At 49.0% G+C, this 26,867-nt stretch overlaps 12 protein-coding genes across 12 annotated transcripts; 4 read left to right on the top strand and 8 right to left on the bottom strand.

The window, feature by feature from the left end:
- Nucleotides 1-984: 984 nt before the first annotated feature.
- On the bottom strand, nt 985-1,419 carry N7532_001900 (uncharacterized protein; the record flags this gene model as incomplete). Its single annotated transcript, XM_056614394.1, has 2 exons — nt 985-1,165; nt 1,193-1,419. 2 exons carry the CDS (start codon nt 1,417-1,419, stop codon nt 985-987), a joined length of 408 nt encoding a protein of 135 aa, XP_056479435.1.
- A 390-nt stretch (nt 1,420-1,809) lies between these two features.
- Nucleotides 1,810-2,682, top strand: N7532_001899 (MBL fold metallo-hydrolase; the record flags this gene model as incomplete). Its single annotated transcript, XM_056614393.1, has 1 exon — nt 1,810-2,682. The coding sequence occupies one exon, from the start codon at nt 1,810-1,812 to the stop codon at nt 2,680-2,682; it is 873 nt and encodes a 290-aa protein (XP_056479434.1).
- Nucleotides 2,683-3,237: 555 nt separating this feature from the next.
- N7532_001898 (bZIP transcription factor) lies at nt 3,238-4,537 on the bottom strand (the record flags this gene model as incomplete). Its single annotated transcript, XM_056614392.1, has 3 exons — nt 3,238-3,329; nt 3,393-4,308; nt 4,379-4,537. The coding sequence occupies 3 exons, from the start codon at nt 4,535-4,537 to the stop codon at nt 3,238-3,240; spliced, it is 1,167 nt and encodes a 388-aa protein (XP_056479433.1).
- Nucleotides 4,538-4,836: 299 nt separating this feature from the next.
- N7532_001897 (uncharacterized protein) lies at nt 4,837-5,334 on the top strand (the record flags this gene model as incomplete). Its single annotated transcript, XM_056614391.1, has 1 exon — nt 4,837-5,334. One exon carries the CDS (start codon nt 4,837-4,839, stop codon nt 5,332-5,334), a length of 498 nt encoding a protein of 165 aa, XP_056479432.1.
- A 1,758-nt stretch (nt 5,335-7,092) lies between these two features.
- N7532_001896 (uncharacterized protein) lies at nt 7,093-7,386 on the bottom strand (the record flags this gene model as incomplete). The annotated part of the gene is made up of 1 exon (XM_056614390.1): nt 7,093-7,386. One exon carries the CDS (start codon nt 7,384-7,386, stop codon nt 7,093-7,095), a length of 294 nt encoding a protein of 97 aa, XP_056479431.1.
- Nucleotides 7,387-9,377: 1,991 nt separating this feature from the next.
- N7532_001895 (uncharacterized protein) lies at nt 9,378-10,622 on the bottom strand (the record flags this gene model as incomplete). The annotated part of the gene is made up of 5 exons (XM_056614389.1): nt 9,378-10,049; nt 10,125-10,216; nt 10,279-10,347; nt 10,446-10,467; nt 10,536-10,622. The coding sequence occupies 5 exons, from the start codon at nt 10,620-10,622 to the stop codon at nt 9,378-9,380; spliced, it is 942 nt and encodes a 313-aa protein (XP_056479430.1).
- Nucleotides 10,623-11,728: 1,106 nt separating this feature from the next.
- On the bottom strand, nt 11,729-13,431 carry N7532_001894 (uncharacterized protein; the record flags this gene model as incomplete). The annotated part of the gene is made up of 4 exons (XM_056614388.1): nt 11,729-12,825; nt 12,879-13,071; nt 13,125-13,298; nt 13,351-13,431. The coding sequence occupies 4 exons, from the start codon at nt 13,429-13,431 to the stop codon at nt 11,729-11,731; spliced, it is 1,545 nt and encodes a 514-aa protein (XP_056479429.1).
- Nucleotides 13,432-14,562: 1,131 nt separating this feature from the next.
- N7532_001893 (Zn(II)2Cys6 transcription factor) lies at nt 14,563-17,457 on the bottom strand (the record flags this gene model as incomplete). The annotated part of the gene is made up of 4 exons (XM_056614387.1): nt 14,563-15,946; nt 16,005-16,753; nt 16,824-16,971; nt 17,063-17,457. 4 exons carry the CDS (start codon nt 17,455-17,457, stop codon nt 14,563-14,565), a joined length of 2,676 nt encoding a protein of 891 aa, XP_056479428.1.
- Nucleotides 17,458-18,705: 1,248 nt separating this feature from the next.
- Nucleotides 18,706-20,993, top strand: N7532_001892 (uncharacterized protein; the record flags this gene model as incomplete). The annotated part of the gene is made up of 2 exons (XM_056614386.1): nt 18,706-20,121; nt 20,178-20,993. The coding sequence occupies 2 exons, from the start codon at nt 18,706-18,708 to the stop codon at nt 20,991-20,993; spliced, it is 2,232 nt and encodes a 743-aa protein (XP_056479427.1).
- A 1,894-nt stretch (nt 20,994-22,887) lies between these two features.
- Nucleotides 22,888-24,241, bottom strand: N7532_001891 (replication factor C subunit 2; the record flags this gene model as incomplete). Its single annotated transcript, XM_056614385.1, has 4 exons — nt 22,888-23,052; nt 23,107-23,922; nt 23,988-24,066; nt 24,120-24,241. The coding sequence occupies 4 exons, from the start codon at nt 24,239-24,241 to the stop codon at nt 22,888-22,890; spliced, it is 1,182 nt and encodes a 393-aa protein (XP_056479426.1).
- A 319-nt stretch (nt 24,242-24,560) lies between these two features.
- N7532_001890 (putative protein transport membrane glycoprotein Sec20) lies at nt 24,561-25,852 on the bottom strand (the record flags this gene model as incomplete). The annotated part of the gene is made up of 3 exons (XM_056614384.1): nt 24,561-25,138; nt 25,199-25,449; nt 25,536-25,852. The coding sequence occupies 3 exons, from the start codon at nt 25,850-25,852 to the stop codon at nt 24,561-24,563; spliced, it is 1,146 nt and encodes a 381-aa protein (XP_056479425.1).
- Nucleotides 25,853-26,417: 565 nt separating this feature from the next.
- Nucleotides 26,418-26,738, top strand: N7532_001889 (mitochondrial 54S ribosomal mL53 protein; the record flags this gene model as incomplete). Its single annotated transcript, XM_056614383.1, has 1 exon — nt 26,418-26,738. One exon carries the CDS (start codon nt 26,418-26,420, stop codon nt 26,736-26,738), a length of 321 nt encoding a protein of 106 aa, XP_056479424.1.
- Between the last annotated feature and the right edge of the window lie 129 nt (nt 26,739-26,867).

The raw sequence follows: 26,867 nt of genomic DNA, 5'->3' as shown, positions 1-26,867 counted from the left end.
CATCTTGAGTCTATTCATAGTGGTTGGAGTGGTGGCGAGGAAGCCCTTCGCTCTCTCCCCAATTTCTATCATAGGATCGTAGAGAAGAACAGCGTACCGTGCTTGTTGGAACCTTTCAGCAAAGGCAGGGAGATGATGGTCTTTGATTCCCGATAACTGCGTTTTAAACGAGGTCAGCATGAGAATAACAGCGGTGGAAGCTGAAATCGTACACCTGCGGACATGATCACCACTGGAGCCATCGACTGAGTTGGATAAAACAAGCCACGAAGGACGATTCCATCATGAGTTCGGATATACTCGTTTCGTGCCATGATGAATAGTTTAGGTTGCACCTCTCCTGGCCTTTTTTTTTTTTTTTTTTTTTTGACCAAACGACAGCCAAATCTTTGGCTGATAAAAGTATTTCTTCGGTGAAGGCTGTCTTGGAATATATAGGCAAGTTTAGCATGATGTATTTTTCATGCTCACGATACTCTCCAGCTGTCGGATGTGAGTCCGAAAATAATCACTAATCCTACCGTCCTGGTCACGCCAACCTCGGCTAGGTCAGAAATTGTGCTGCACTAAGGAAGCTGTATCTCGCGGTGTTTGCCGAGAACATATACCGGCATTTCGTCAGGTTGTGATCTTTAAATAATAATTTCGGATCAAGACCTAGTGTAATTTCAGTCGAACGCCTTCCAGAGGCCAGGTTGACCTCGGTGGTACAGATGTTTTCTGTATTACCATGCACACCTGAAACAAGCCTCCAAATACTGAATTATCAATATTATGATTAGCGTATCATGTGATTAGGGTTTGAAGGAGTATCTGCTTCCCAACATGGAAGGCAATAACGGGCGCCACTGTATGACTTTAATCGTTGACCGTTGGAGATAAGTTGATTTCTGCTTTGCTAGCTATCTGCCGACCGGCAGAGTGCCTTAGGCCTCAGTAGGTACAGTATAGTTTCGCTTAACGAGATCACCCTTCTCGTCCGATTTACAGATACTCTCCATATTCAACGGCCTCATTTCGATCCATCCACTGTTTCCAAAGCTTCTCTTGCTTCACCGGCGGAATCATACCATTCACACGCCAATTGTCAGCGGGATGTTCATAGATGTTGTATTCCCACTTGACACCCTTAGGTCCCAGAATGGGTTCCACAATAGAATTCACGCTGTCGATAAAAGCCAGCCGGACTTACTCGCTGGCAAATGCTCGAGCTGCGTGGTCCAGGACGAAGAAGACCGTGTTTGGTGGTGTTTTGCCCCCGCTGTAAAAGGTACCAATTCTGTTTTCATGGAAGAAGACGTTCACTAGGAATGCGGGGATGCCGAGTTTGACGTAGTTGTTGGTGATGGCTTCAGCCAATCTGTCTTTTTCATCTTTGGAAAGGGTGTCCGGGGTAACTTCGAAGGTCCAGCGAGGCATTTTTGTGGGGTTGTATGTGTGATACGGGAAATATGTGGCACGGCTGAGATCCTGCGGTATTGGATCTCATGCCGTTTATATTTTGTTCTATATAAGCTATGCCTGCTGAGGGTGTGCCTAGGTTGATGATCGTCAAACCGAGGACCGACGTCTCTTCGATGATAAATCAATGGACCCCTCTTCAAACGGGATTTTAATGGTTATCTGACCTTCGACAATGTTCACTTCGGTGCGGTATATATCCATAGGCTCACTAATCTACCGAATCCCTCGGCTTGGGAGGATTTGCTTCTAATATGAGAGATAGTCCATTCTCTTCTCAAACTGATTTATTTCGCGATCTACCCAGTAAGCTTGATCTGACTCTTTCTTTGATCTTTATCACTCGATATGTCTTCCATTCTTCAAGCAGATGTCTATGTTTCCTCGCGCCTTCCTATCGCAATCAAGCGGTTGGGCGAGACAAGTTCATTCTCCCCGATATCCTGCACCCTTATCCACGGAGATGAAGGGGCTGTTCTCGTTGACACACCTATATCCATCTCTCAAACTGAAGACCTAGTCTCCTGGATCAAGAGGACAGCACCAGGTAAAGAGCTCCGCTATGTATACATCACCCACGGCCATGGCGACCACTGGTTTGGCATCACCATCCTCCGAAAGCACTGGCCCAATCTACGTGCCCTTGCGACCCCCGGTACCGTCGAACACATGAAGGAACAACTCCAGCCAGGAATTCTCAAAGGAACATGGCTTACCCTGTTTCCGGGGAACCAAATCCCCCAACCTCTGGAGCTGGCCGAACCAATGGATGAACCTGTCTTCAAGCTCGAAGGCCATGCATTCCGCGCTATTGAAGTCGGACATACTGATACGTATAACACCACAGTGCTTCACGTGCCCAGCATCCGACTGGTAGTAGCCGGTGATGCAGTCTATGGAGACGTGCATCAGTTCTTTGGTGAAGCGAACACCTCCGAAAAGAGAAATGAATGGCTGCGCGCACTCGACACGATCGAGGCGCTTGACCCGCATACTGTCATCGCGGGGCATAAGCGAGCGGGAACTGTGGATGGCTTGTTCAATCTACAGAAGACGCGCCAGTATATCCTGGATTTCGAAGATGCTGTCCGGTCGGCCTCGAACTGGAAGGAATTGGTGGGGGATATCCAGAGACGATACCCCAACCGGATCAATCCTCATGCGATCCTGAGAGGGGCGTTGGCAGCTATTCCAGAAGCGAAGGCGTCGTCTAAGGTTTGATGTAAATAGTTGGCATGTTATCCCTTTGTGATTATCCACAAAGGATGTATCTTGCTTTCAGTATGGCAAACCCCTGTAGTGATGCAGTGAATTGAATGTGATTTACAACAAGGAAAAGGAACACACACCTACAAAGCTCTAAGTTCTGCGATCTTGTATCACCCCGTCAACTGGTGACCAAGATGCTTGACCCGAGTTCTGTCAAAACAAGGGAAAATACTTGACGGGATGTATGCCTTAACACGTGTGCTCGAGCTCGGGATGATGAATGATACCAACGACCTTCGGTATTCCTCGGGGCATGGGTAATGATTGAATGGTCCGAGCGCAAAGAGATCTAAATATAACTAACTATATTGGATGATGCCATACCACTTGACCCATAGAATACGGTGAGCTGATATCTACAAGTATGCAACTGACATTGGTGGTTGATGGGTTGAGGAGCAGTACATGAGATAGGAGTTGGTCATCTTCTAGTCTTTTAAAGGTCATGCCTGATAAAGTGAGCTATGATTGTTGAAACATGAATTAATACGCACAATGTGCTGTGGTTCACCTCCAGGATGACAGGCTAATTGCTGCCTCTACATCACTTCGCTTGAACCCAGGACTGCGCCCGAGACATATTCCCTTCTCCACTAAAGCTGATAATTGTCAGGTAGTCCATTCAGGTCATGGCCTAGATAAATAGGAGCGTCGATTCTCACCTGCTGTGAAGTCTAATGCATTCACCTTGCGATCTGCAGTGTTCCCAGTTGGTGGTGCTGTCGAAAGAGTGATTCCCTCTGAACGCAAGTACCCCGCCAAGTCCCAAATATCAAACCAATCCCCTTCAAGCTCTTCTTGAGCCTCTAGAGAAAAGGCCGACCGGGCACCATGTTCTACGGGAACGTATTGCTGCTTTGGCTCTCGCGCCTCTGTATTATTCTCCCTCGACGAGAGTACCTCACGATAGTGTGTACCTGCACCTCCAAGTCTGAAGAACGGAATCTCGGTCCACTTGTCTGGCTGGTTATGGTTCAGCCTTGCATAGAGACAATTATAGAAGAACAACGTGATGGTTTCCCGCGGGACCAGGGATAAAAGAAATCGAAACGGCCGCCTTAACGCATTGAGCGGAACAGACGGGTTTTTAAGCATCAAGAATCCTTGGTATAGACATGATATCCTGAGATACTGCACAAAGACCGGTGCTTCGACTATGGCACGGTCTCGCTCAAGCGGCAAGAGTTGGATGCGAGGCCCTGCGCTTGGCAAGCTTAAATCAATATGCGGATGAGAGTACTTAGAGTAATCTCTCGGGGAAAGTGGTTGTTTTATCGGCGTTCGTACGCTGAAGGATGTATCTTTTAGTTGCAAATGGCCAATATCCTCCTCGGACTCATCACCCCATATGGCCGAATCAAGGCATATTTTCACCGTTTCCCGAAGACGATCCGCCACATGCGGGCGGGAAATAACAACTGAGTCCTCGGCCAGGAAATCGCTGAAGAGGACGACCGCCCTGCTCTGACGTTCTAGAGCAAACTCTAGTCGGGCAATACGTTGTTTGAGTAACGTGGTGTTTGCCTCATTTCGTGCCCGATATGCCCGTTGTGCCAGGCGAACTTGTTTCCGACGTCGCTATAGCCGTGTCAGTCCATGAAACTTATTCGATTTGCTTTTAGGTTTCAATGTTGATTATGTGATATACCTCCTTCTTTTCCGGGCTTGTGGGCTGCTCACGTTCGTGTAAGAGCCTGGTCTTTTTGGGTGAGGCAGCTGACGGAGCCGTTAACACAGGCTCCACCCCACTTGAGATTGCAAAGTTCGCGTTGGGGCTCATTTTCTTTTTTCCCTTGTGAAGCGGCATTTTGTGTCTATTGGATTCTTTCAGGTTAACAGGAAAGAAAACAGTTGAAGTGGGCATTCGGCCTTGTCGGCAACAGACTCTCGGTAACCGGGATGATCACTCATCATGGCAAAATTTGCCCACGGCTGCGAGTTTAGGCCATTGAGGAGAAGGACCAGGCCTCGGCTGCGTTCTTTGATCACTTTGAATATGCAAGTTCAGTACTCGGTTTTATGGATGTTTGCTTTGCGAAGATGTATAAAAAAAAGCAACAGCCGTCAAATATGTACTGTCAATAACAGACATTCTCTAAACTCATTATGGCGCCCACAAACACCTTTCAACCTATCATAACTGGGGTAGATGACATCAAATCTGCTCAGAAACGACGCAGCATCTACCTTCGCCCGTTCCTCCTCTTCTGGCTTAACTCACTGATCGCCGAAGTCATTTTCCTCGCCGTCGGCGTATTCATCATGACCGGTACCCGAGACCTCTTCTACAAAGTCATGTGGACTCTTGTCTTCTGCCCGCTAGGCATGGGCGGGGCAATGGGCGGATTGATAAATTGCTTCATCGTTGACCATTACTATGGGAAAAAGGCCGCTCATTTCACCGGCATACTGGCGCTTCTGATTCTCAGCACTTGCAACTATCTTTGTTACAACCTCGACAGACATTTTGGGTGGTTTGGAGCCGCAGAACATCCGATGTGGTTCCATTGGCGGTATCCGATGATCTGGGCTGTTGGATATTGGAATGGAGTGCTTCTGTTTACAGACAAGGGGCAAGAGAAACTTGCTAGATTGGGGTTATGATTTATTTTTGTGGTCTTATCTCGGAGCCTGGACTACTGGACTAGGCTCGACCGAGAGGCTCACAACCTGAAGTGGGAGCCTCGCAATTTCAACATTTGCGTATGGTCTCCCAGTACGACTCGTGAATCTGCCAATTTGGACCTTTAGTGTCAGCTGCGGCCGCGCTCCCTCCCCGCACTAGGAACCACAATAAAAACTTTACCAGGACGGGGGCATCCATAGCTTTTCACATGGCGACTTGATGGGTCCTGGCCCCTTTTTTTGTTTAATTACTGTGCTTGCATGTCTCTTCTCGGGTGTTGGGTAATAGGTGAATTCATATGCACAATTACATACGGGTACATTTTGTCGCTAGATGGGCAAAATATAGCTTGTAAACGGCGGACCTCTGTACTACTATATCTGGTTAGTTTTGCCATTCTCGGCCTAGCGCCACAATACGCTGTCTTGTAACCTCTCCTTCCATCGCCTCGACATATGTATAAGACCAGACCTTGCCCTTTTCGACCTCTTTTCCCCTTCTTCCCCTTCCTTCAATTCCTCTATCTTGCACTCATCGCCACCCCCTTTCTTTCCCTCTCGCCGTCACCGACCACTGCGCTGGCTTTCTGCCCGACGCACTGCCCCTTTCATTTCACCAGAAATGCAGCTCGACCCCACGCGATGGACAGCGAACCTCCAGGAAAATCCACGTGGAACCAGCACCAGCAGGTCATTGCGAACTACCGCCCCCTCAAAGGGACCCACTACCCATCCCATTGACAAAATAGGCCTTAAAATTATTGACATGTTCGCCTCTCGGCAATCCGGAAATCTTAAGGCATCCCAGCACCGAGTTCAGGCGGCGGACACCAGTCAGGTGTGGAGTTTGACAGCCTTGGGTGACCCCGCAACCGACTTGAGCGAGACTACTAGTATTTAGAAGTGCGATCCCATTCGAGGCGCCCTGCGAGGGCTGATAATTCGGGTCATTCAAGGTGCGGGGTGTCAGCTTTAGGTCAGCTTACCTGGGCCGCCCACATCATCCATCTAGTGCGACAGATCGCCACGTTTTATGATGCTTAATAGGCAGTCCTGCTAGGTAGCTTGTGAGCTTGTGGGAGTTGTGCATCTTCATCTAGATCGCTCTCCTGCATCATAAATATATAAATACCCGTTCCTACCTGCCTCCAAGGGCCATTTCTTCTGTGATTCTCACGATTCTTATCAATCCATTCATACCCAAATACTTCACTAGAAGCACCCACCCACTTCCCCAGACCAGCCCAAAATGCTCCCTCCACCCCCCCCCGTATCCGGCGTCCTCCTCATCGGCAGCGTCCCGCTCCCCTCAACAAGCGCAGTCTTCAACAAGCTCACCTCCACCCTCCCGCACCGCCTCTCCTCACTTCCAGACGGCGAAACGGGCCCCCGCCAAAACTTTGTTCTTTGGGAACGCTCGCGCTTCCCCCCGAAACCCTAAAGTACACCAACGGCGGAATCAACCTTCCCGACGGCCACTCGGGCGTCTTCACGCAGGACGACGTCAGTCCAACAGACTACGGCGCGGCTGCAGTGGAATCATGCCGGCTCTTCTGTGAATATCGAGAACGCGGCGAGATCCCGGCCGGTGTACGATTTCAGGTCTCACTCCCATTGCCCTGGGCGGTTGTCGCGGGGCACGTGCGGCCGGAGTTCCAAGCAATGATAGAGCCGCTATATACGAGGCGGATGGAGGATGCGGTTCGCGTCATTCTTGATAATATCCCCGCCGGCCACCTAGCGATCCAGCTTGACCTCGCGCGCGAGACGCTGGCGCTGGAGTATGAGCGTGGTCAGTTGGGTGAGGAGTTTCGGCCGCATTTTGCGGGTGTGGAGGGGATTCTCGAGGGGGTGTTGCATCGCATTCAGCGCTTTACCGCGCTTATCCCGGAGGATGTCGATCTCGGTTTTCACTTCTGTTATGGGGACCGCGATCATAGGCATTATGTTGAGCCGGAGGATTTGGGAGTCGCTGTGGGGTTTGCGAACGCTACTAGGGAGAGGCTGAGGAGGAGGATTGCTTGGATACATCTTCCTGTGCCGAAGGATCGGGATGATAAGGATTACTTTGAGCCGTTGAGGAAGTTGGTTTTGGGGGTCGGTACGCCGGCTGACACGAAGTTGTATCTGGGTCTTGTGCATGCGAATGATGAGGAGGGGACGAGGAAGAGGATTGAGGCGGCGCTGTCCGTTGTAAAGGGGTTTGGGGTCGCAACGGAGTGTGGGTTGGGGAGGACGCCTATTGATGAGCTGGATTCGATCTTGAGTATCTCGAGGGAGGTCTCAGCGCCTGTACAGTCCGAAACGTAGACAGTAAGGAGCGCTTAAGAAGTCAAAATACCCAAGATATATCACGACAAGGAACAAGGAATTCATTAGAGTATTATAGGTTCTCTCATAATAAGAGCGCATCACGGCAACTCTTGAATGTATTCCAGCCCGTTCCCGGAGGCTATCATTTTCGGCGTCGATTTCACAGGTCCTTAGATTCGAGGTGTAAACAATCAGCAAGGGCCGGAGTGTTGAGCACTTTGTTCAAGTATTTTACGAGAGAAGAGCGAACCATTCGAATTCTATAGCACTTATTTTTAAAACGTAATCAACGGGCGAGTGACGCACCTACCGACCTACCCATCAATATAATCTACTATTATTCAACAACCAACGCCAATATCGTATTGATAACTATGTCAAATTAATCCTTACAATTTGATCTATAATGTCCTGGCTTCCGACACTTTCCACAGCGCCGTGGTGCCCTCTGTTTGGTCGAATTAGTAGCAACCACTGGTAATTGCCCAGTAGCAATATTCGTTTCCATCACTACTTGTGCCTCTGCCATCCTATCCTGCCACTCTTCAATAGAAAAGCCCTTTTCTCTGTGCTCAGTTTTACCTGATATAGGTCTCTTTTTTGATAACCCGGCGTTCGCACGGCGTAATTGACTAATCTCGGCCTCTAGTAAAGAAACATTATGTAGGCCGCTCTCGAATCCCTTAGCAAGCTGCGTAAACGCTTGCTTAGCAGGACTAGGTGGTGATTCTCGTGGTAGTCTTCCTATTGATCTTACCTGTCGGTGAATATCAATAGGCCTAGCAGGTGTGCAAGGAACAAAACCACTACTACCACTACCACGGCTTGGTGGTGGTGGTGGTGTAGGACCAAACGATCACTGAGCACCCATGATTGGTCACCGAGCGATCACATGACTGGACTGACCAGATCACTGAGCATGAGCCCGTGCTGACATTTACTCACTGAGCCTGAGCCTGATCGCCCTCATTAAAGCGGCGGCAGCCCAGACAGGAAAGCCCCACCCGGCGGACAAAATCCTGTGTATATAGGCGCATATTCCCAGGGCACATGTTCACAGGTCGTACAATGAATCCACGTGATCAAATGGGCAAAAAGTTGCCTCTTTCACCGCCCTTATCCCAAGGGCATAAATACCCGCAGCCTCCGCGAACCTTCCTCTCTTTTCTTTCTTCTTTAGCTCTCTTTGCCTTTTGGCTTAGATCAAGTGTAGTATCTGTTCTTTTCAGTTTAATCTCTGAAAGTCTTCTCCGGAAGACATCAATGATTATTCCAATTTTTGTACCTCGCGACCTGCCCTCTGTGCTCTGCACATGTCTCGTCGCACAGTGTCATCGGGCTTACACTACCTCCGATCGACGCGAACCTCCTTTTTCATCAACTGATCGGCTTGCCCGGTCACTTGGAGAAGAAACAAGCGAATCTCTGAAGTACATTTGAAGCCATGGGTGCTGAGTTCAAGCGGCGCTTGACGGAGCAGATTCGCGAGAGCGCGTTGGGGCTGGGGCTGTTTGTTTGGTTGCAGAACATAATATCCAACCGAGTCCAACCTCAGCTTACGAAGGAACCTGCCAGTTTAAGATCTTTTAGCCAAAGTGAATGGTATTCTTTATTTGTATGTCGTATGCCATATCCACGAAGCAGTGAGAATGGCTCTATAACAAAATCCATCTATCATCAAGTCGTCTATGCTAAATGCAATCATGGCCCTACAGCTCCGAGCCCAGCAGATCAGAGAGCTTGTCCAGATACGCATGCGGCCGCACGGAACCAGACACAAAGTCCTCCTTGGAGCTGACACCAGTCAAGACTCCAAGCGTGCCACCAAGCTTACCCTCCCTTCCGAAGCGGATATCAGTGTTGGCCCGGTCGCCAACCATGCAGGCGCGAACCCGATCAAACTTGAACTTGCCCTCAATGGCATCCATCATAGCCTGAGCAGGTTTACCCAGCGCTGTAGGCTCCTGACCCAGCATCATAATCAACGGCGCACTCATCGATCCGGCACCGGGGAAAAGAGAGCCGGAGTTGGGCAATGTGGAATCGATGTTGGTAGCAAGGAAGACGGCGCCGCGCTTGACGTAGTGGAACGCCAGCGCCAGCTTGAGGTAGTTGAGGTGGAAGTCCAGACCAACGAGCACAACTCCGACCTCGGGGTCCAGCAGGGAGGTATCGCCAGCCGCAATCAGCTTGTAGTCTTCGGGCTTGACATCGCGACGGTAGGCCGGGTCTGTGCCGCCGATGAAGGGGACATTCTCGGAGCGTAATTCTTGCTCGATACCGGTCTCACCGATCACAAAGACCTTGCGCTTGTTTTCGGGGAGCTGGAGAATGCGGGAAATGTAAATCGAGGAGCTGTATGAGGAGGAAAAGACCTCTTCCTATACAGGTTGTGAGTCATTTAATCCCTACTGCCTTTACGCCGGCCCAGCTTAGATGTCTCGCGGAACACTGACCACTGTACTCGGAATGCCGAGACTCTCAAGCTTCTTGCAGTAGTCTGCGCGAGACTTGGTGCTGTTGTTTGTCACGAAAACCACTTGTTTACCTGTGCGTCATTCAGTCTCGTCCTGGCTTGTATCGTACTCGGAGACCGGCAATTGTTCGTACCATTCTTGCGGAGAAGTTCCAAAGTCTCGACTGTACCCGGGAAACAGTGGTCACCAGACCAAAGCACGCCTATCACCAATTGCATCTTAGTTGCTGTTCTTGTAAAACGGTCGCGGGGAAGCGGAGCCGGAGGGAAGGCCGAGCTCGGGGGAGGAGAGGCAACGGACCATCGCAATCAAACAAGAACACCTATAGACAGAGAAATTGAGTCAGTCAATTGAGTCCTCGAATATCGTTGTCCGCTCAGCGGCACTCACGTCGTATTTGGCCAAGAACTCGCGGAGACCGGCCTTGTCGCCGGTCAGGTAGCGGGGCACGTCGGACGCGGGGGTTGAGTCGGCCATGTCTCGCAGGGAGCAGAAGGGTCGCGCGAGGGGGGCACGAGAGGTGTAGAGGTGAGAAAAGGGGATGCGAGTCCAAGCAGCGCGGGCGCAAGTTGAAGATATGCGGCGAGTCCGAATGGGGCAGAACTCGAACCGTACTCCCCGACAGTCCGCCGCCTAAAGCGACTCGCCGGTGACGCATCTCCGCTGCCCACAGGTGGGGCCTGCACCTTCCACGGGTATACCTACTAAATTGCAATGGTTATTCTCCAATTCCACGAAATAACGATGTTCTAGGCCAAATTTTCTTATGAAGAGATTGGAATCAATTCTCCTATACTCTTTACTTTCCTTCCTGCCGAAAGACCATGGACCCAGGCACTTCAAGTGCCAAGATGATGCTGACTATACCGGCATTTCTAGAGCTGAGCCTCTAATAATTGATTGCCTGACAATTGCCATAGCAAGACAGTAGGAGGTCCTAAATCATCGTGCGCAAAATCGGAGAGGTCTCTTATTTAGGTCTCTTATTCAGAATTCATAACCATCTGAGTTGCAGACCATAATTTATAGTACAACGGATCAAATTACTTTGTCAGAAGCAAAATTGATCGCGGACAGCCTCCTTCGCTCGTGCCCTATGGTTCTCCCCAGTCCGATCCAACCTGTAAAACTGGGCCAAAGATTCAGAGCTCTTAATTGCTTTATCGAAGTTCGAGTTTGGGATTATAGATAATGGGAAGAACACCCGTCTCGGGATTTGACACAGTGCATTTGTCTAGCCTCCGAATGCCAAACCCCTTTCAAGCTCTACAGTGATGAACAGCAATGGGATTCCCATATCCATAAAATTTACCTCATTCGATCTCTCGAAACAATCATTCTGTCCTTTGTGTCAGAAGGATATCGATGATATCCTCCTATTATCTTTGATAGTGCATGTGAAAGACCATTTTGAAAAATTGAGACTCTTTGTCCTGGAACTTCACGACCCAGAATACAGAGCTAGAGTTCAAACTGCTTTACCACCATTCGGGAAGGAATGAGGAGTTCTTATTGATAGAGATATCATCATTTCTTTATCAGCGAAAACATGCCTAGCAAAAATATCCAACACAAAAGTTAGTTCAATTATAATGCTCGACAACTGCTTTTTCCTCATCCCGCGAAGAGCTTCGCTCAATACCCTTTCCGCGGAACTGTTGTTCACCAATGTCAGCCAGACTGACTCCTGAGGCACGCAGCTGTTCCAATCTTAGTGCGGCCTCTGCCTCTTCATCTCTCTCTTCCTGAGGCATCTCTGGCCCCCAGAAAAGGAAAAAGAGAATGAATGCCCAAACAGCGCCCATGAAGATCGCAATCACCTTGCCATAGTCAAATCGTTTTTCCCCGCTGGGGCTTGGTGGAAGGGGAAATCTCTCGCCGATAATAGACTGAATGGTAGCCGAAGCAGAAGATCCAAGATTACCAAGCTGATAGGTCAATCCTACCATCAATGAACGAAGCGCAATGGGCGACAGTTCCAGAAGATGAATGGGAATGGGACCCCAGACTCCGCCGACAAAAAATTGTTCGAAAAAGGCACAGGCGACCAAGGACATGGAACGCGGGAGAACATAGGCCGGGATTATCGCACCTCCGAGCACGCAAGAAATCATCATCGTCAATCGTCGACCGAAAAACGTGCTGATATAGCCAATCGTGCAACCTCCAATCAAGGCTCCGATCTGACCGACGACTGTAATAACCGTGGTCTGCGTGGCATCCATTTGGACCTGGTCTTTGAGGAACGTTGGGAAGAAATCTTGGCTTCCATGGGAACAGGAGTTGAATCCTGTCATCAGAACAATCAAATAGATGAACAAGACCCAATTATCTCTCAACGCACGTCCAGCATCACGTACGAAAACACGGAAGTCTTTCCCTTGTGTGTGACCATCTTCTGCTGCTGCCTTTGCACGGGCTTCTCGCTCAGCTTTCATCACTTGAAAATGATTCGTTTCTGGCAGATACCAGCGGAAGAGAATAATCAAGATGGGAGGACCTGCCCCGAACCAAAACAGGCTTCTCCAACCATGCGACGTCGTTGGTACAAGAGCACGATAAAAGGCTGCGGCCAGGAGGAAACCAGTTGCGTATCCCATCTCGAAGAGACCAGATAGGAGACCTCGGGCTTCGTAGGGGAGATCTTCAAGAGCTGTTGCGGCAGCCGGGCCGAAGAGTCCTGGGTCATTCCTTAGTTTCGTCGTCGCTTCAAACGGTGTTTTCACTTCTTACCTCCCATGGCAATTCCATACAATGATCGAACACCCAGGAACTGTGGGAGGGTATTGCAGAATCCAGAACAAAGCTCGAGGACAATAAAGAGAAAAAGATTGATGATCATGGGCCATTTCCGCCCGTACCTATCAGCAAGTATACCGAAGATGACGGCACCAACCGATCGAAGCATCAGAGTGACTGTCATTCCCTTTATACAAAATCAGTTTTTTGTGAAATCCAGACAGCGTCACCAGGACATACCCATGAGACGTCAGAATAAGACACATCAAATGCTTCAGACAGTTCGGTTATAGTCATCGAAACGGTGAAAAAATCAAAAGAATCCCAGGTCCAGCCTGCGAATCCCGCGGCAAACATGAGCCATTGATGCGAGGTCAGCTCCCGTAATATCGTGACTGGATTAAGCAATTTGTTCTAAGACAAATACTTTGTTAGAGAGTCTCGATTTACGAAGCAGCTAACTTACCTGAGGTGGACTCAGACTTGTCACCCGAGTTGCAAAGTACCGAATAATCTGTGCGGGGGAATAAAACCACCCGGCAGCCATGTGGTTCCTCATGATGTAGGAATTGTCTACGATGTCTTTCTGCACTCTTTTGTTCTATTTAGATCCGAGCGCCGGGGCAGCTGACTTTATACCCTACAATGACCGATCTACATCTACATTCACTAAACAGGCATTCAGGTAGTACGCTGTGCCATGACGCGGCGTATCTGTGGCAACCCCCCTGCACTGTTTTTGTCGAAGCACTTCGGGCGAGACTTGCTTCCCCGCTTTTGTGTGACACGATTTCCTGGGGTAGAGCTTAAGGCTAAAGCTTAAGCCGAAGTGTGGGGTATGGGGACTCCGGTGTGGCTTCGTGCCCAGACTATCATCAACGAATTTACCTGTATCAGAATAATCAAACTCACTCCTGCATTTACATTTGGGCTTCCGTGATAAAGCCCTTCTGGGCATGGCTTGATTCATGATCGTGGGTTGTGATCGTTGTTTTCTTGTGGCTAACCTTATTTCTACCTGCACATAGATTCGATTCTCGGGGGTTACAATCTGAACAATTCTATCTTCGATTCTATTCTCAGAAAAGCTTCCCCGCTCTCATAGCCCGTCAGCCAAGGCCAAAGAGCCGGTTGAAGTCCGCTGTGGAGGTCAATCCACCAGCGGAGTGGGGTCACTTCGTATGAGCTCCGGGCACGAAAAGGCGCGCAATGTATGTGATTATCTGTGCTGGTTGCTATTCGCTGGTCTGCGATTCTCCCCGTTCTACGGAAACATTTCTGAGTCGGGGTATCTCCGAGGTTCTTGGCAAACCTCCGAGACACTCGTGTATAAATTGCACAAGACCTTTGCGCGAATGATGTATCGCAGACCAATGAGAAAATGCACCGGACAATTTTTAGCTTTCAACTCATTTCTCTCCTTCCTAATCAAATACTCTAGATATTTTTTCTGTCTATCTACAAATCATGAGATAGCCCAATGCCAATGTAAATGCTGTCATTCACCCGAAGAAAATGCTAAGCGCTAATTTGGTGACTTTTGAATCGAAGAATCGAAGTCCGTGGCATGCAATTGGGGGGGGGGGTTTCGTTGAGACGTGAAAATGCAAATGGTGTCTTATAAGGAGAAATATTCGTGTACATTCCCTCTCTTCCGCAAGTCCATTATCCTCGTAGATTAACTCAGTTCGGCTCTCGATTCTCTTCCTCGGAAGAAGGAAAGAGCGATCGCATGAATTCGTCTCCTAGCGGGTCGTAAGGGGAAATATGTGTCTTCAGGCATGCTGCTGGGATGGCCTTGAAGTGGTGGCATGAGGTCAGGAGTTGGAAGGTTGAAATAATTAGTCCAAATGTCCTCTTCTGCCGGGGGGCGAGGTCCAAACAGACTCAGATCTTCCAAGTGGAAATTGAAATAATCCTGAGGTGCCAAGCGAACCGGTCCGAAGAAGTTCGGAATCGCAGTTGGAATGTCGTGGGTGCTTCCTTGCTGCTCTTGGGGTTTAGATGGAATATCATCAGTGCCGTACTTCATGCCGCAGGCAAGCTTCCGGAAGATGGAATCACAGAGAACCCATGCCCTATGAGAGCCAACACTGCGCTCTGACATGGAGTGGAACCATCGGATGCACTTCTTCGATAGCCGGACAAGCTTCTGCTCCTCCTCTGGCATGTGTACGCTGCCAAACGACAATTCGAGCAGAATGACCGTGGCCGCCTGCATCAAATAGCGCAACACACACCACCAAGGACACAACTTATAAAGCTGAAGCACATTAGGTTCATCGGGGATGAGATCCAGCATTCCTGACGCCGAATTCAGAGTTATTACTGCCATAATATGGCTGAATGTCTGAGGGGTGTTCGTTTGGCGAGCATCACGCCGGCAGAGGCACGGACGGCCGAGGGTAATTCGTGCGCCATAGTAATGGAATGCCAGAAACAACTTATACCGCAGCTGGGCAGGATCGTCGTCAGCCTCTTCCTGTGTGAAGTCGAGAGCCTTTGGAAGACTGGATTGCCAGAGATCTATTCGAGCTTTGAGTTCGTCAAGACGAGCTTCAATCTCCGACCACATAAGCGTCACAGAATTCGTCGAAAAGACCTTGTTGACAATCTCTTGGGTGATCACTGTCAAATCACAGTAATAAAGATAACAAAGTCCTGAGTTCAATGGCATGCTTCTGAGCCAACTCCGATCCCTTGAGCGAGATCTCTGTACGTCGTCCTTGGTGCTGTTGGTTTGTCGAATTCCGCAGCTTGCCATCAAGGCACTGATGTGTTCGTCTCGGGCGGCAGGATCATTCAGCAATTTAACTGCTTTCGGTTCCTCTTGTAGCTGCTCTTCTTCGAATGGAAGCGGCAGTGGCGTCGCGTAGCCTCCATCGAGACTGTATATAGCTCGGCCGGTCATAATTCCCAGCATGTGCTCGAAACTATACAAACACCACCAGACTCTGTATCGAGCCTCTTTTGCAACGTTTGGCGTTCTTGGAGTGTCGATTTTTAGATTTATTCCGAGTGTGATGGCGGAACGTACTGCCAGGGCCGATATCCTCCATGCTCTGCGAGAACCACGATTAGCCAAAAATTCCGAAAGGGAAGGTGCGCGATTAGACGAACCTATTTATCTGATCGGATGCTAGCAAATAAAACGCAATCAACCCTTCCACTTGAACCTGCTGCAGATCGGGGTGACTGAACAAAACTTCGCTGTTCATGCTCAGTTGCCGGGCTCGGGCCAAGTACATCAAATGATCGTTTTCATCCCCACGCCATGGGGCATTGATCAGATGAGCGTGCTTGGCAGCGATCGCAAAGATGGTATTCAGGATGGCAAGCCATTTGTTGCCAGGGCGTGCTGCGCTGTAACGAGCAGAACTGTCAAAAAATGTTTGGAATTGCGCGCGAAACAATGGTTTGCTGATGATAGGAAAGAATGGATGCACGGTTTTCAAATAATCGTCAAAAAGTCGATGCGCCAGATGCCGCGATGGCATGCCATAAAGCTGAACCGGTTCGGAGACTGAGATTTCGAGGTCATCAAGATGATAATTCAGAGCGTGAAGGGAAAATCGATCATCTGGCGTTTCTTCCCCGTCTGTGTTGGGATCCAAGGATCCAGGATTGCCACGGGCGCGTTGCTCGGCCTCTTTCTGAAGACGTTGCATCCAAGAGATCTCCGAACTTTTCCCCATGTACCCCGTGGCTCGAGTATGTTTCGTTCGATTCAAATCTTCCTGGACTCGATCAATGGCCTCCAAAGAGCCAATGGAAGATAGTGGAGACGCATCCGCATCTTCTACCTCATTCTGCGGTGTTGATAGCTGAGAATGAAGATTGTCAAATGAAGGATTCCCCTTCAAGCCATGCTGAAGAGATGAACTTGGTTAATTTCAAAATTTCGAGCCAGATACTGAAGAAGATCCAAACAAGACTTACCTTGTCAATCAGGCCCTTGATCCAGTCGGCCGTGTGGTTGTCAGCAGAGGACCGCAAATCATTGATAAAGTTTTCATAGTCCTGCACTTCTGCAGTAAGTCGATCAATTTCACTATTGTACCACGAAAGGCATGTCAGTACATTTGGACTCTCGGAATTTTCTCGGCATTTAATGGGAAAAAAGCAGGGGTCAAAATGAAGGAGAAAAGCAAGAAAAGCAAGGATGTGAAGGTACCTACTTTTTCATCTTCTCCCTCCAGCCCACCGGATACTGGCAACTGACTCGCAATTCACGACATTGTCGACAGATCGGGGTGTCGCCGCTGCATTTAGTTTTGCGCGTTCTACACGACTCACAGGCTCGGGGCACCCGGCGATTGTATCGCGGCGTGTTTCCCGGCGGTTGACGGGGAATGGCAACTTTCGCATTGGGGGTCGCTCCGGCTTCTTCCATTAGCGGTGCTGATTGACTCTCCTTGCCTTCTCGAGCTGACGAAGCTCCCCAAAGCGGTGGCCGTTTGGGGGTTACAGGAGCGCTATGCGGCTTCGACTGCTTGGACGGGCCTTCATTTTGGGATTTGGAGCCCTCCCTCGGTGGGCTATAGTTTTGATTTTGTTGTCTTTTGCGGCTCATGAGGTTTCGCAGGTCAATTCACAAAGGAACAGCCAGACCCCTAGGTTTATTGAGCATTGTACTGACAGCTTGCCAGTGCGGCACTCTGTGCTTCGGTCTGAGATGCCGCCAATGACAGGCCGGAATTTGCAGAGCGCAACAGAGTGGGGACTAGGGCCGTTTTTGAGAGGAAAAACAATTTGTATGGAAAATGCAGATATAGAGAGTAAGATTCACGGTCCTGCGTCCTAGAGTTGATACGATATTATTGGCGAAATAATCTCCTGGAGTTGCCTGTCTGTTGGGGTGTCTGGTTCGGCTTGCGGTTGCTTTGGGATCAACGACCCAGGCTGACGGGAGAATTCACGAAATCCCGAAGTAAGGGAGCGAAATCGGCTTGAACAATCTTTAAGCCTTTATAGGGCATCCTTCGTTCGATAATTTGTCCTTAAAGTCTTTTGCGTCATCTCCCAGAAAATTCCGAGCCTCTCCGGTTGAAGCTGGAAAGTTCTGGGGAATGATAGGGCTATACTGCGTCGCAAGGATGGTCTGGTCGCCGACCGTTTGCCGCATGAGAAAATCTGATTGGACGTCACGGCATTCATCGCACGTCAAACCACATGTCGTGTTAGGTCACATCCCAGAATGTCGTCGGGAACGTTTGTTGATTCGCTGGTCCAGATATTTTGGGAGAGAGATGCATTGTCAGGTGCAATAGAGCCTCTTCCAGAAGCTTCTTGGAGTCCCACTATCACACTTTTGGGCATTGTATTTTTCGTTCCTTTCGCTCGTGTTCCCCCAATCGCCCGACCCCCACACTGCTGCACCCCCTCCATTTTCGTAATTGTCGGTCGGCGCCACATAGGTCACATCATTCGCTGCCGTGGCAGGACCTGTGGGTTCAACTTACTGCCACAGCTGAATCATGGGAAGTGGATGCGGTCTGTGGCTTTGATATGGCGGGGCGATGGCCACAGTGGCATTAGGGCTGTTGCGAATACGAATATTCGCAGGAATCGGTATTATTCGTTATTCGTATTCGCAACACACGAACACTGCGAATATTATTCGCAGTTTTATTCGCAGTACTAAAAGTGTGCGAATAATTATTCGCACTAAGGCTGCGAATACGAATAATATTCGCAAGATGTCACGTGCAGCTAGAATAGTGGAGCAAAAAAATAATTCCTAGTCACCCAATGCAAAATCACTCTTCTGTACAATTCGTGCTATATTCTTGACTCTTTGCAGAGATATTTATCGCCCAAGATGCTGACTCGTGGGAACCATCCGAATTACCTTGCTCTAAACGATGGCTATGAAGATGAAGCCCCCTCTGAAGATTGGCTATCAAACCTAATAGAGAATCCGATAGCTCAGCATCCAGAAGAGCTTAGCCTACTGCCTCTACCGCATACCTCTGATCTGTCAGTGGTGACTGCAGATACCGATTCTTATCTTGATTCTCTGGATGAAGTGTTACCTTCAGAATCAGCCTCTCAACTACCTCCTCCAGCTACTGGTTCCCAAATTTCCCGCCCAAAAACACTGAAAAACGACTGGTTATGGGGTTTTCTTCATGTTAGAGAGTTCTCTAGCGAATGGATCGAAAAGAGAAGCAGAAAGAAGAGGCTCATCGATCGCGAAATCAGTTGTACGGCTATTGATAAAGCCACAGGGAAGAAATGCAACTGGTCTACAACAGATTCGAAGCGACAGACTTCTACCACTAATATTCGGCTCCATTTGAAGGAGAAACATGGGATTTTACCCCCTAATGGCCCTGAGCAAGTGATTACTACACCTAAATCTACTCTTCTGAGCCTATGGGGTAGTAAGGCAAATATCACGATTCAACAAAGTCTTGAAAAGAACCTTCTTCGCTGGGTTGTGAGCAGTAAGCAGCCTTTCACAGTCATTGAATCACCAGACTTTCAGCAACTCTTTAAGGATATACCGGGGGTTTCGCTCCCTTTTTCCTCTCGCCATACCCTTCGACAGCGTCTCCTAGAAGATTTCGACCAACAACGCGCTAAATTGAAAGAGGAGCTTGCGGCGACGTGCAAAACAATTGCTTTATCTCTTGATGTCTGGACTAGCAAGAATCACCTACCAATCCTTGGTGTTATTGGTCATTGGCTCACAGAAGAATTTGATTATCGTGAGAGAGTCCTAGAGTTTACAGAGCTTCATGGACCACACAGTGGGGAGAATCTAGCTACGGCTATTGAAACATTACTTATTGAACTCAATCTTGAGCACAAATTACTCTCAATTACTGGTGATAACGCTAGCAATAATGAGCGGATGGTGCTACAACTCTTTGAAAAGTTACAGCAGTCCGGAGCGAATACCATATTCTGTGGTCTAGGAAGCTATGTGCGGTGTTTAGCGCACATTATCAACCTGATCGTGAAGGATATCCTTTCCGCTCTCAAGTCTGGTAATACAGAAGAGGCCACTTCTGTCTGTGATAACCTTGATAGAGGGGAACATCACTCATTCCATACACTTGAACCACTCGCTAAGCTTCGTATCCTGGCTATCTGGATCTACCGAAGTCCTCAACGCAGACAGGCGTGGAAAAACAATTGCAAGCGTATGAACCTTCCCGAAAAGTTCATTCAATATGATGTTGATACACGATGGAATTCTACCTTCCGCATGATAAGTGACGCTCTAAAGGTGAGCTACTAGCACTCAACGATACTTTAATAAGACTAAATACTAATGCTTCTAAGTCAAAGGACCAGCTTGAGAAGTTCATTCATTACGAGACAGAGTTTCTACCTTTCTCGACAAAAGATTGGGAACGACTTTCACAAATCCACTCTATTCTCTCAAAATTCGATGAGTTCACCTTGTTTGTCTCAGAGAAAAGGCCCCAGATCAGTCTCACAGTGCCGGTCTATTATGAACTTCATGATTTACTACATGATGCTGCGGAGCGTAAGGAGGATTTTGCAGACATTGATGAGGATATTGCAAGTGCGGTTAGGCAAAGTATCAAGAAGTATATGAAGTACTATACTTTTATGGATATCTCTGATACATACTATACTGCTCTGATTCTGGATCCTCGTGTGAAAGGAGACCTCCTCCTATACGAATTGGAAGATAAAGCCACTAGCAGGGAGATTCTTCAATCTCTCCGTGATGACCTTTATTCCAAATATCCAGAGACTTCAGACCTACTTAGTATAGCAGAGCCCTCAGAGCCCAGTCACAAGAAGCAAAAAGTTGGAAGCCGGATGTTACGAAGGCTACAGCCTCACGATAAGCCTCAAGTATCTGATATTGATCGATATTTTGACAGTGCTCGGGTTGATGCTAGTGATATGGAAGATCCAAACTGGTTATGTGATTGGTGGAGGGTTCATAAACATGACTACCCTCGGATGGCTGCTGCTGCTAGAGATTACCTAGCAATCCCAGCCTCTGAAGTTTCGGTTGAGAGATTGTTCAATGCAGGAAGAGATGTACTTGGAGTACGGAGATACTCTATGAAGGCAGAGACGATGAGGGTTTTAATGTTGTTGAATGATGTTTATAAGTAATAGTGATTCGACTGGACAACTATATAGAGAGCAGTCTCAATTTCTAGTGTTTCCTCTGGTGTTCTATAAATGATAATTCAATTTAACTCCGCAAATCCGTAATATATATACCCATAACATGCTAGCTTCAAGTACTTACTCTAAATCTGTATAACTACTTTGAACACGCACTTCTAAAAGTAAGATGAGTCTAGCAGTAGAATCTACTACACTCCTTATATTCCTACTCTACAAGACTTACAAGTATAGAAATCTTACCTTAACCCTCTACGTAACCAAGTAACTAACTAGTTAGCATATACTTAATTAACTAGTCAACCATCATCATCCTGGAGGATTACATAATAATTCGGGGATTGCGAATATTCGCCGAATATTCGCAGACTCGCGAATAATTTATTCGTAATCCCGATTTGCTGCGAATAATATTCGCAAAATTTATTCGCAAAGCAAAAATCTCGCGAATAATTATTCGTACGAATATTCGCACGAATAATATTCGCAATTACGAATATTCGCAGCAGCCCTAAGTGGCATGAACAGTAATCAACAATGCACCGAAGGGAAAAGTCATCTAGTTGTTGTGTGAACATTCTCCATTGGCGGATCAACGATTCCGAGCCTTGATTGGCGGGATCGCACTCTACGGACCATTGGCTTCAGAAAAAGAAAAATCTATCCATCACGCGAAGCCCCAGTCTGAATGAAAAAAAAGGGTCTTCATTCAATGGAAAGTGGGGCGACAAAATGCGAAATCGCTTTTTGGCCCTCATTCCGCTCGAGAGTTGCGAAAGCTGAGGCCATGCAATGCAAATTGGAATGGAGGTTCGTTCGCTGCGATGCCACCTGAAAACTATTATGACGTCAATGTTATCAATCCAGCAGACACAATGCAAAGAGCTGCATATTTGCACAGATGCAGGAAAAATAATTAGAAAATTGATCTCATAGCGGGCTCCGAGGAGATCTCCATCGGTGTCTTTATTGGCTGGGTCGCACTCCGAGCATGGCGGGGATGCTTTGAGAGGAAACATTGAGTCTGGGATCAATGGAAGACGATCCTCAAAATCAGTCGGGATGGACCGCCTCGGGATACCCGAGAACTCAATAAGGCAGTGGGATGCAAGACAGCTGCTCCGGACCATATCGTCGCTCTGGTCGAATCCAGAGTTCTTAGGGTCTCCCGGGACTCTTACTTCAAAGGCTAAACGGGCGTCCCAGTAGCCTGGTAGCCTAGAGTGGCACTCCTGCATGAGAAATCATTAGGCTGAGCCTCTTTTCGTTGGCGTCCTCGACTCGACCTGGCTGCCTTTACGGCTTCGCTGTCAGTTGCTTCATAGTCAGCGTATAGGAGGGGGCCGCTGGGGATTTATAGAGAGCGATGACTGTCGGGTTGATCGAGAGCCAGGACGTTTCTGGAAAGCCAAGCTCATCTCCAAGTATGATGTCATGCCATCTAAAGGGGGTTTACTTTTCCACGCCTTGACAATGCAAACGAAAATTGAGACACACATCGTTATTGTGAGATAGTGCACTGGTGCGATTCTAGAATTCAGTCATCTTCGTGAACGATACTGCTACACTATATGGTACAAGCTAACAACGTTGGCCGCTTGCTATATATTTTGCAATGTTTTGACGTATACGCACCGTATACGGTAAAAGGCAATGAGACGGTGCAGCACCAGAAACACCTGTCAGTTGACCCAAGCAATTATCAGGGTATCACAATCATCCTCGTTCTCAACAAATAATCAGTGTAGATACAGAACGCCTATGTTTTTATCAAAAATCCAGAACCAAACGCCCCCTACCCAGTAGTCCATTGTTGACTGCTAGGTAGACCGTATGCATGACCTATCACATTGAGGCTCACAACGATCCCCTTGGAAGACTAGCCACTACGCATGATACCAGCAATGCGTAGCGTCAGGTCGAGGACAGACAAGTGTTCGTCCGCACCATCGACAAGTCGCTTATCCATCTCTGAAAAGGCCATGACGATCCGGTTCTTCTGGATGTCTGGGATGGCTTCAGTGAACACAACCCGACGATATAGCTATGGCGCGACTATTAGTACTATAATGGAAGAAAAACAAGGAGCAAAACATACCTGGCTAACAAGCTGGGTCGCACTCCAACCATCCGCCACGAGACCCGTAACCACCTTAGAAACTGCGTCGTATGCCGATCCAGAGCCTTTGGGCTGCATAGCCTGCACCAGATTATCCAAAATATCTTCGGGGATCACACCAGCAATCTCCTCGATACTCCGCACAGTGATAGTGCCGCTAGCACTGCCCGCATCTGTCATTTCGTCATCGTCATATCCGTTGGCCTGCTTCGCATCTGCTTTGGTTGCGCCAACAAGACGCGCCGCACTCTGCAGATACGTAATCGCCCGACGCAGATCACCATCACCACACTTGATGAGCGTAGGCACAACACCATCCTCTAGCGTCAAGTTCTCCGCAAGCGCGATATTCTCTAACCGCGACCCAGCCGCTGAGTTGTCCAGCGATTTGAACCGGAATTTACTGCAACGGCTAGCAAGCGGCTCGATGATGCGGGTAACATAGTTACACACCAGACAGAAACGCGTGATGCGACTGTACTGTTCCATCGTGCGACGGAGTGCGGACTGCGCGTCCTGGGTCATGCTGTCCGCCTCGTCGAGGATGATGATCTTGAAGGGCGGACAGGGGTATTGGGCGCGGTAGGCGGCGTCGAGGCCAGTTGGCTGGGAGAGTTGGGCACGGGCAAAGTTCTTGACCTTGTCACGGACGATACCGATGCCTCGCTCGTCTGAGGCGTTCAGTTCCAAGATGCGGGAGCGGTAGAGGGCGGGGCCGAAGAGGGACTTGGCGAGGGCGAGGATGGTGGAGGTTTTTCCTGTTCCTGGGGGGCCATAGAAGAGCATATGGGGAAGCTGGCGAATGTTAGATTGGAATTTGTCTAGGGGTTGACATTGTAATGATGGGTATGGTTGCGTACATTGGAAGCTTGCAAGGTGCGCTGGAGCACTTTGGTGGTGTGGTCTTGAGCAGCGACGTCATCAAGTGTCTTGGGTCGACTGTATTGAGTCAGTAGCAGCTTCGAGCTGTAGGAAATATGGCATAGACGTACTATTTCTCAACCCAGGGTTGCTGACGAACGTTATCTTCCTTGGCTTCGCCGACCTTGGGCTTTGAGCTACTCGAGGCAGCGGCGGCGGCGCGCGCCTTGTTGTTGAAAAAGGTAGAAGCCATACTGTTGAGTGTAGTGAATTGGACCGGCGAGAAGTCTCAACCCTGCACTGCGATCTAGCTGGGGTCGTCAGAGATGCAGCAGTTGAGCTTTCGACGCCTGCCGTGGTGGAAGAAACGCGTCTACACGTGACACGCGCAGCACTTAGACGTGGCGAATCAGGGCCCCCACTTATACTTCTACGCCGCTGTCCTGGAATCCGATTTTCCTCAAAGTGTCACCAAGCTGCTTCATTTCAAGACCACTCTATTGATTTAGGCGCTTAAAATCCAATTTTGGCTGAAGTGTTTCGTAATTGGCATGGACTATCATTACACTCGTCTATAGCTCATCCCGTAAGTCTTCTTCCCACATCCGCTTCTTAGTATTTCGAGGCATCTGCTCTGCCCTAGCCTTTTCCTCGGGTGAGATTCCGTCAACATGAGTGTCTTCTTTGACCCCTTCTTCGACCATTTGACCAATCTTATCAATGATTCGGTCCTCTTCTTCTTCTTGCTGCGAAACATGAGAATTCTCTTCAGCGGTCCCGCTTGGCACGGTTCCACCAGTCACTGCCGTTGCTGTTTGATAGAGAGTGGCGGAAATACCACTAGCAACTGGACTAGCCGAGAGCTCCGCTGATCCACGAGAGAGTCCAACCGCACCCAGCACTGTGAACACGAATTTCCACGCGAATTTGACCGGAAGCCATAAGAGCCACCAGGTAGGACCCCACAAGATACGGCGAAACAGTAGCCAGGCGATTGTTCCTACGAGGATATAGAAGGATGTCTGAAGGTACCAAGTGTCAGACTTTTGTGAACGGAGAAGGGTATTGGCGAGGCTGCGTGAAGATGAAATGAGGGTATCGAGGCTGCTGTAGGATTCAGAAAGGGAGCTGATAGCCGCGGAAGATTGCGCTAGATACAAAGTTTATCAGCATCCATCCAGAATATGGCGAAAACGGTAAGTATACTAACCGAGCGTTTCATGCGCGAATTGGCTGCGAGACAGTTCTGTCTGCATGAGGTTGTGGGTTCGGCGCAGAGCAGCAGTAACATCACTCGACGCATTGCGCACCAGGTCCCCTTGTGTGAATTTCTCTGTCGACTGTCGTTGGGTTGTGCCAGGCGATTGCGGTCGAGAGAACAGTAGTTCGCGTTCCTTGCGTTGTGCTAGCTCGGCATTGCGCTTTGCCTGTAACTGCGCATTTCGGAAGTCTCCTCGTAGTCTTCAGGTGGTCAGAACTGTATTCCAGCAAGAGCACAGGTGTACCGGTAGTAAAACATGCTGGTCCGGAGTAAGTGTGGCACGCACCTCTTCAAGTCGTCCGTCAATCGCCCCGCCATGACGATGACTCGCTCCTTCTCTGCCTCTTTATCTCCATTAGCTGCGGACTTTCTCCGACCATCCGATACAGCTCCTAGTGCATCGACCTCCCCGCGCAGGAGCTCAAGCTCTTCCTCGGCATCTTTGAGTTGGGCATGAATCTCCGCTCCCAGCTCCACGCGTGCCTCGTTCCCCTGGCCGATGGAAGCTGTGAAGTTGCGAAGCCTATCAACAAGAGGCTTGACCTGGCCTAGGGTGGTCGCCAACTCTTTCAAGCGAGCTTGAAGAGCGGCCGTGGCGGACATGTTTGGGGGTTCGGGGATTCAACGGGCGATTCGCATTCGATGGCTATTGGGTATCGAGGCAAGAGCGTTGGATAAAACCAAAGAGACAGAGATCAGTGATTGGCTTCGAGGGGAAAGACAACGAGCCCCAGAATATTGTGCAGATGTTGTATGTAGCTCGGCCGCAAGTGGCCAGGTGGGCGTCGGGCCCGGGGTGTTTGCATCGAAGACAAACATCATTCGACCACTCTCCAGCCCGCGACTCCGAAGTGTTCACTTGGTCACCTCGAATTCCAATCTACGGCCCTTTGACTGCTCAGGTCTAATCGGATATCTCACGGGCCTCTTAGTATCGCACATCATCGTGATTAACAGTCCTGTGCGCTGACAACGTCCCCGAACCGCCTCCGCAAAAAACCTTTCCGGATCAACGCCGTTCAAACCGAACCAGGTACGCAGTCTTCTGCGCCAGTACCTCTACAAGACTCGTCGAAACCGATTGCTGATCACCTATGAAGGTCAATCCCTCCAATTGAAGAAATTTTGGTCACATTCAAGTGTTCTTCCCGCGACAAAAACCGCCGCCATGCCTATCCCACTCAGCACTATCACAACCTTCCGCACCACCTTCAACCCTTTCACCCAAGCGTCCCGACCCTGCCGCCTCTTTCTCTCGCTCCTGCGTACGCCAAACACAACACCGACTAGCAGCCCTACCCACATCGACATCAAGGTGACGCAGCTGCCACGCAACTCGACAGTGCCACCTACCATGACCGTCGGTTTCAAGGGCGGCAAGGAGCTGGTTCTCGATGTTGGCAAGCGTGGCCTGAAGATCGGCGATGTAGTTGAGGAGGTATCGCGGGTTGCGCGTGCTTTGGAGCGTGAGGCTAGTTTGAAGGGTTAACCGCGTTTATGATTCGGGAACTGGGGATGTTTCTACTTTTTGGCATTGCATTTGGGCTTCAGTCTGTCATGTATATTATTTAGCTTGTTTCGAGCGCACAGCTGACGCTCTCCATTTACTGAGAGGGTT

Source organism: Penicillium argentinense (assembly GCF_028826775.1).
Source record: "Penicillium argentinense strain IBT 30761 chromosome Unknown utg000002l_segment0_segment0, whole genome shotgun sequence".
Taxonomy (NCBI): Eukaryota; Fungi; Ascomycota; class Eurotiomycetes; order Eurotiales; family Aspergillaceae; genus Penicillium; species Penicillium argentinense.
Note: the sequence above shows the minus strand (reverse complement) of the source record. Positions and strands in the feature narration are given on the sequence as shown.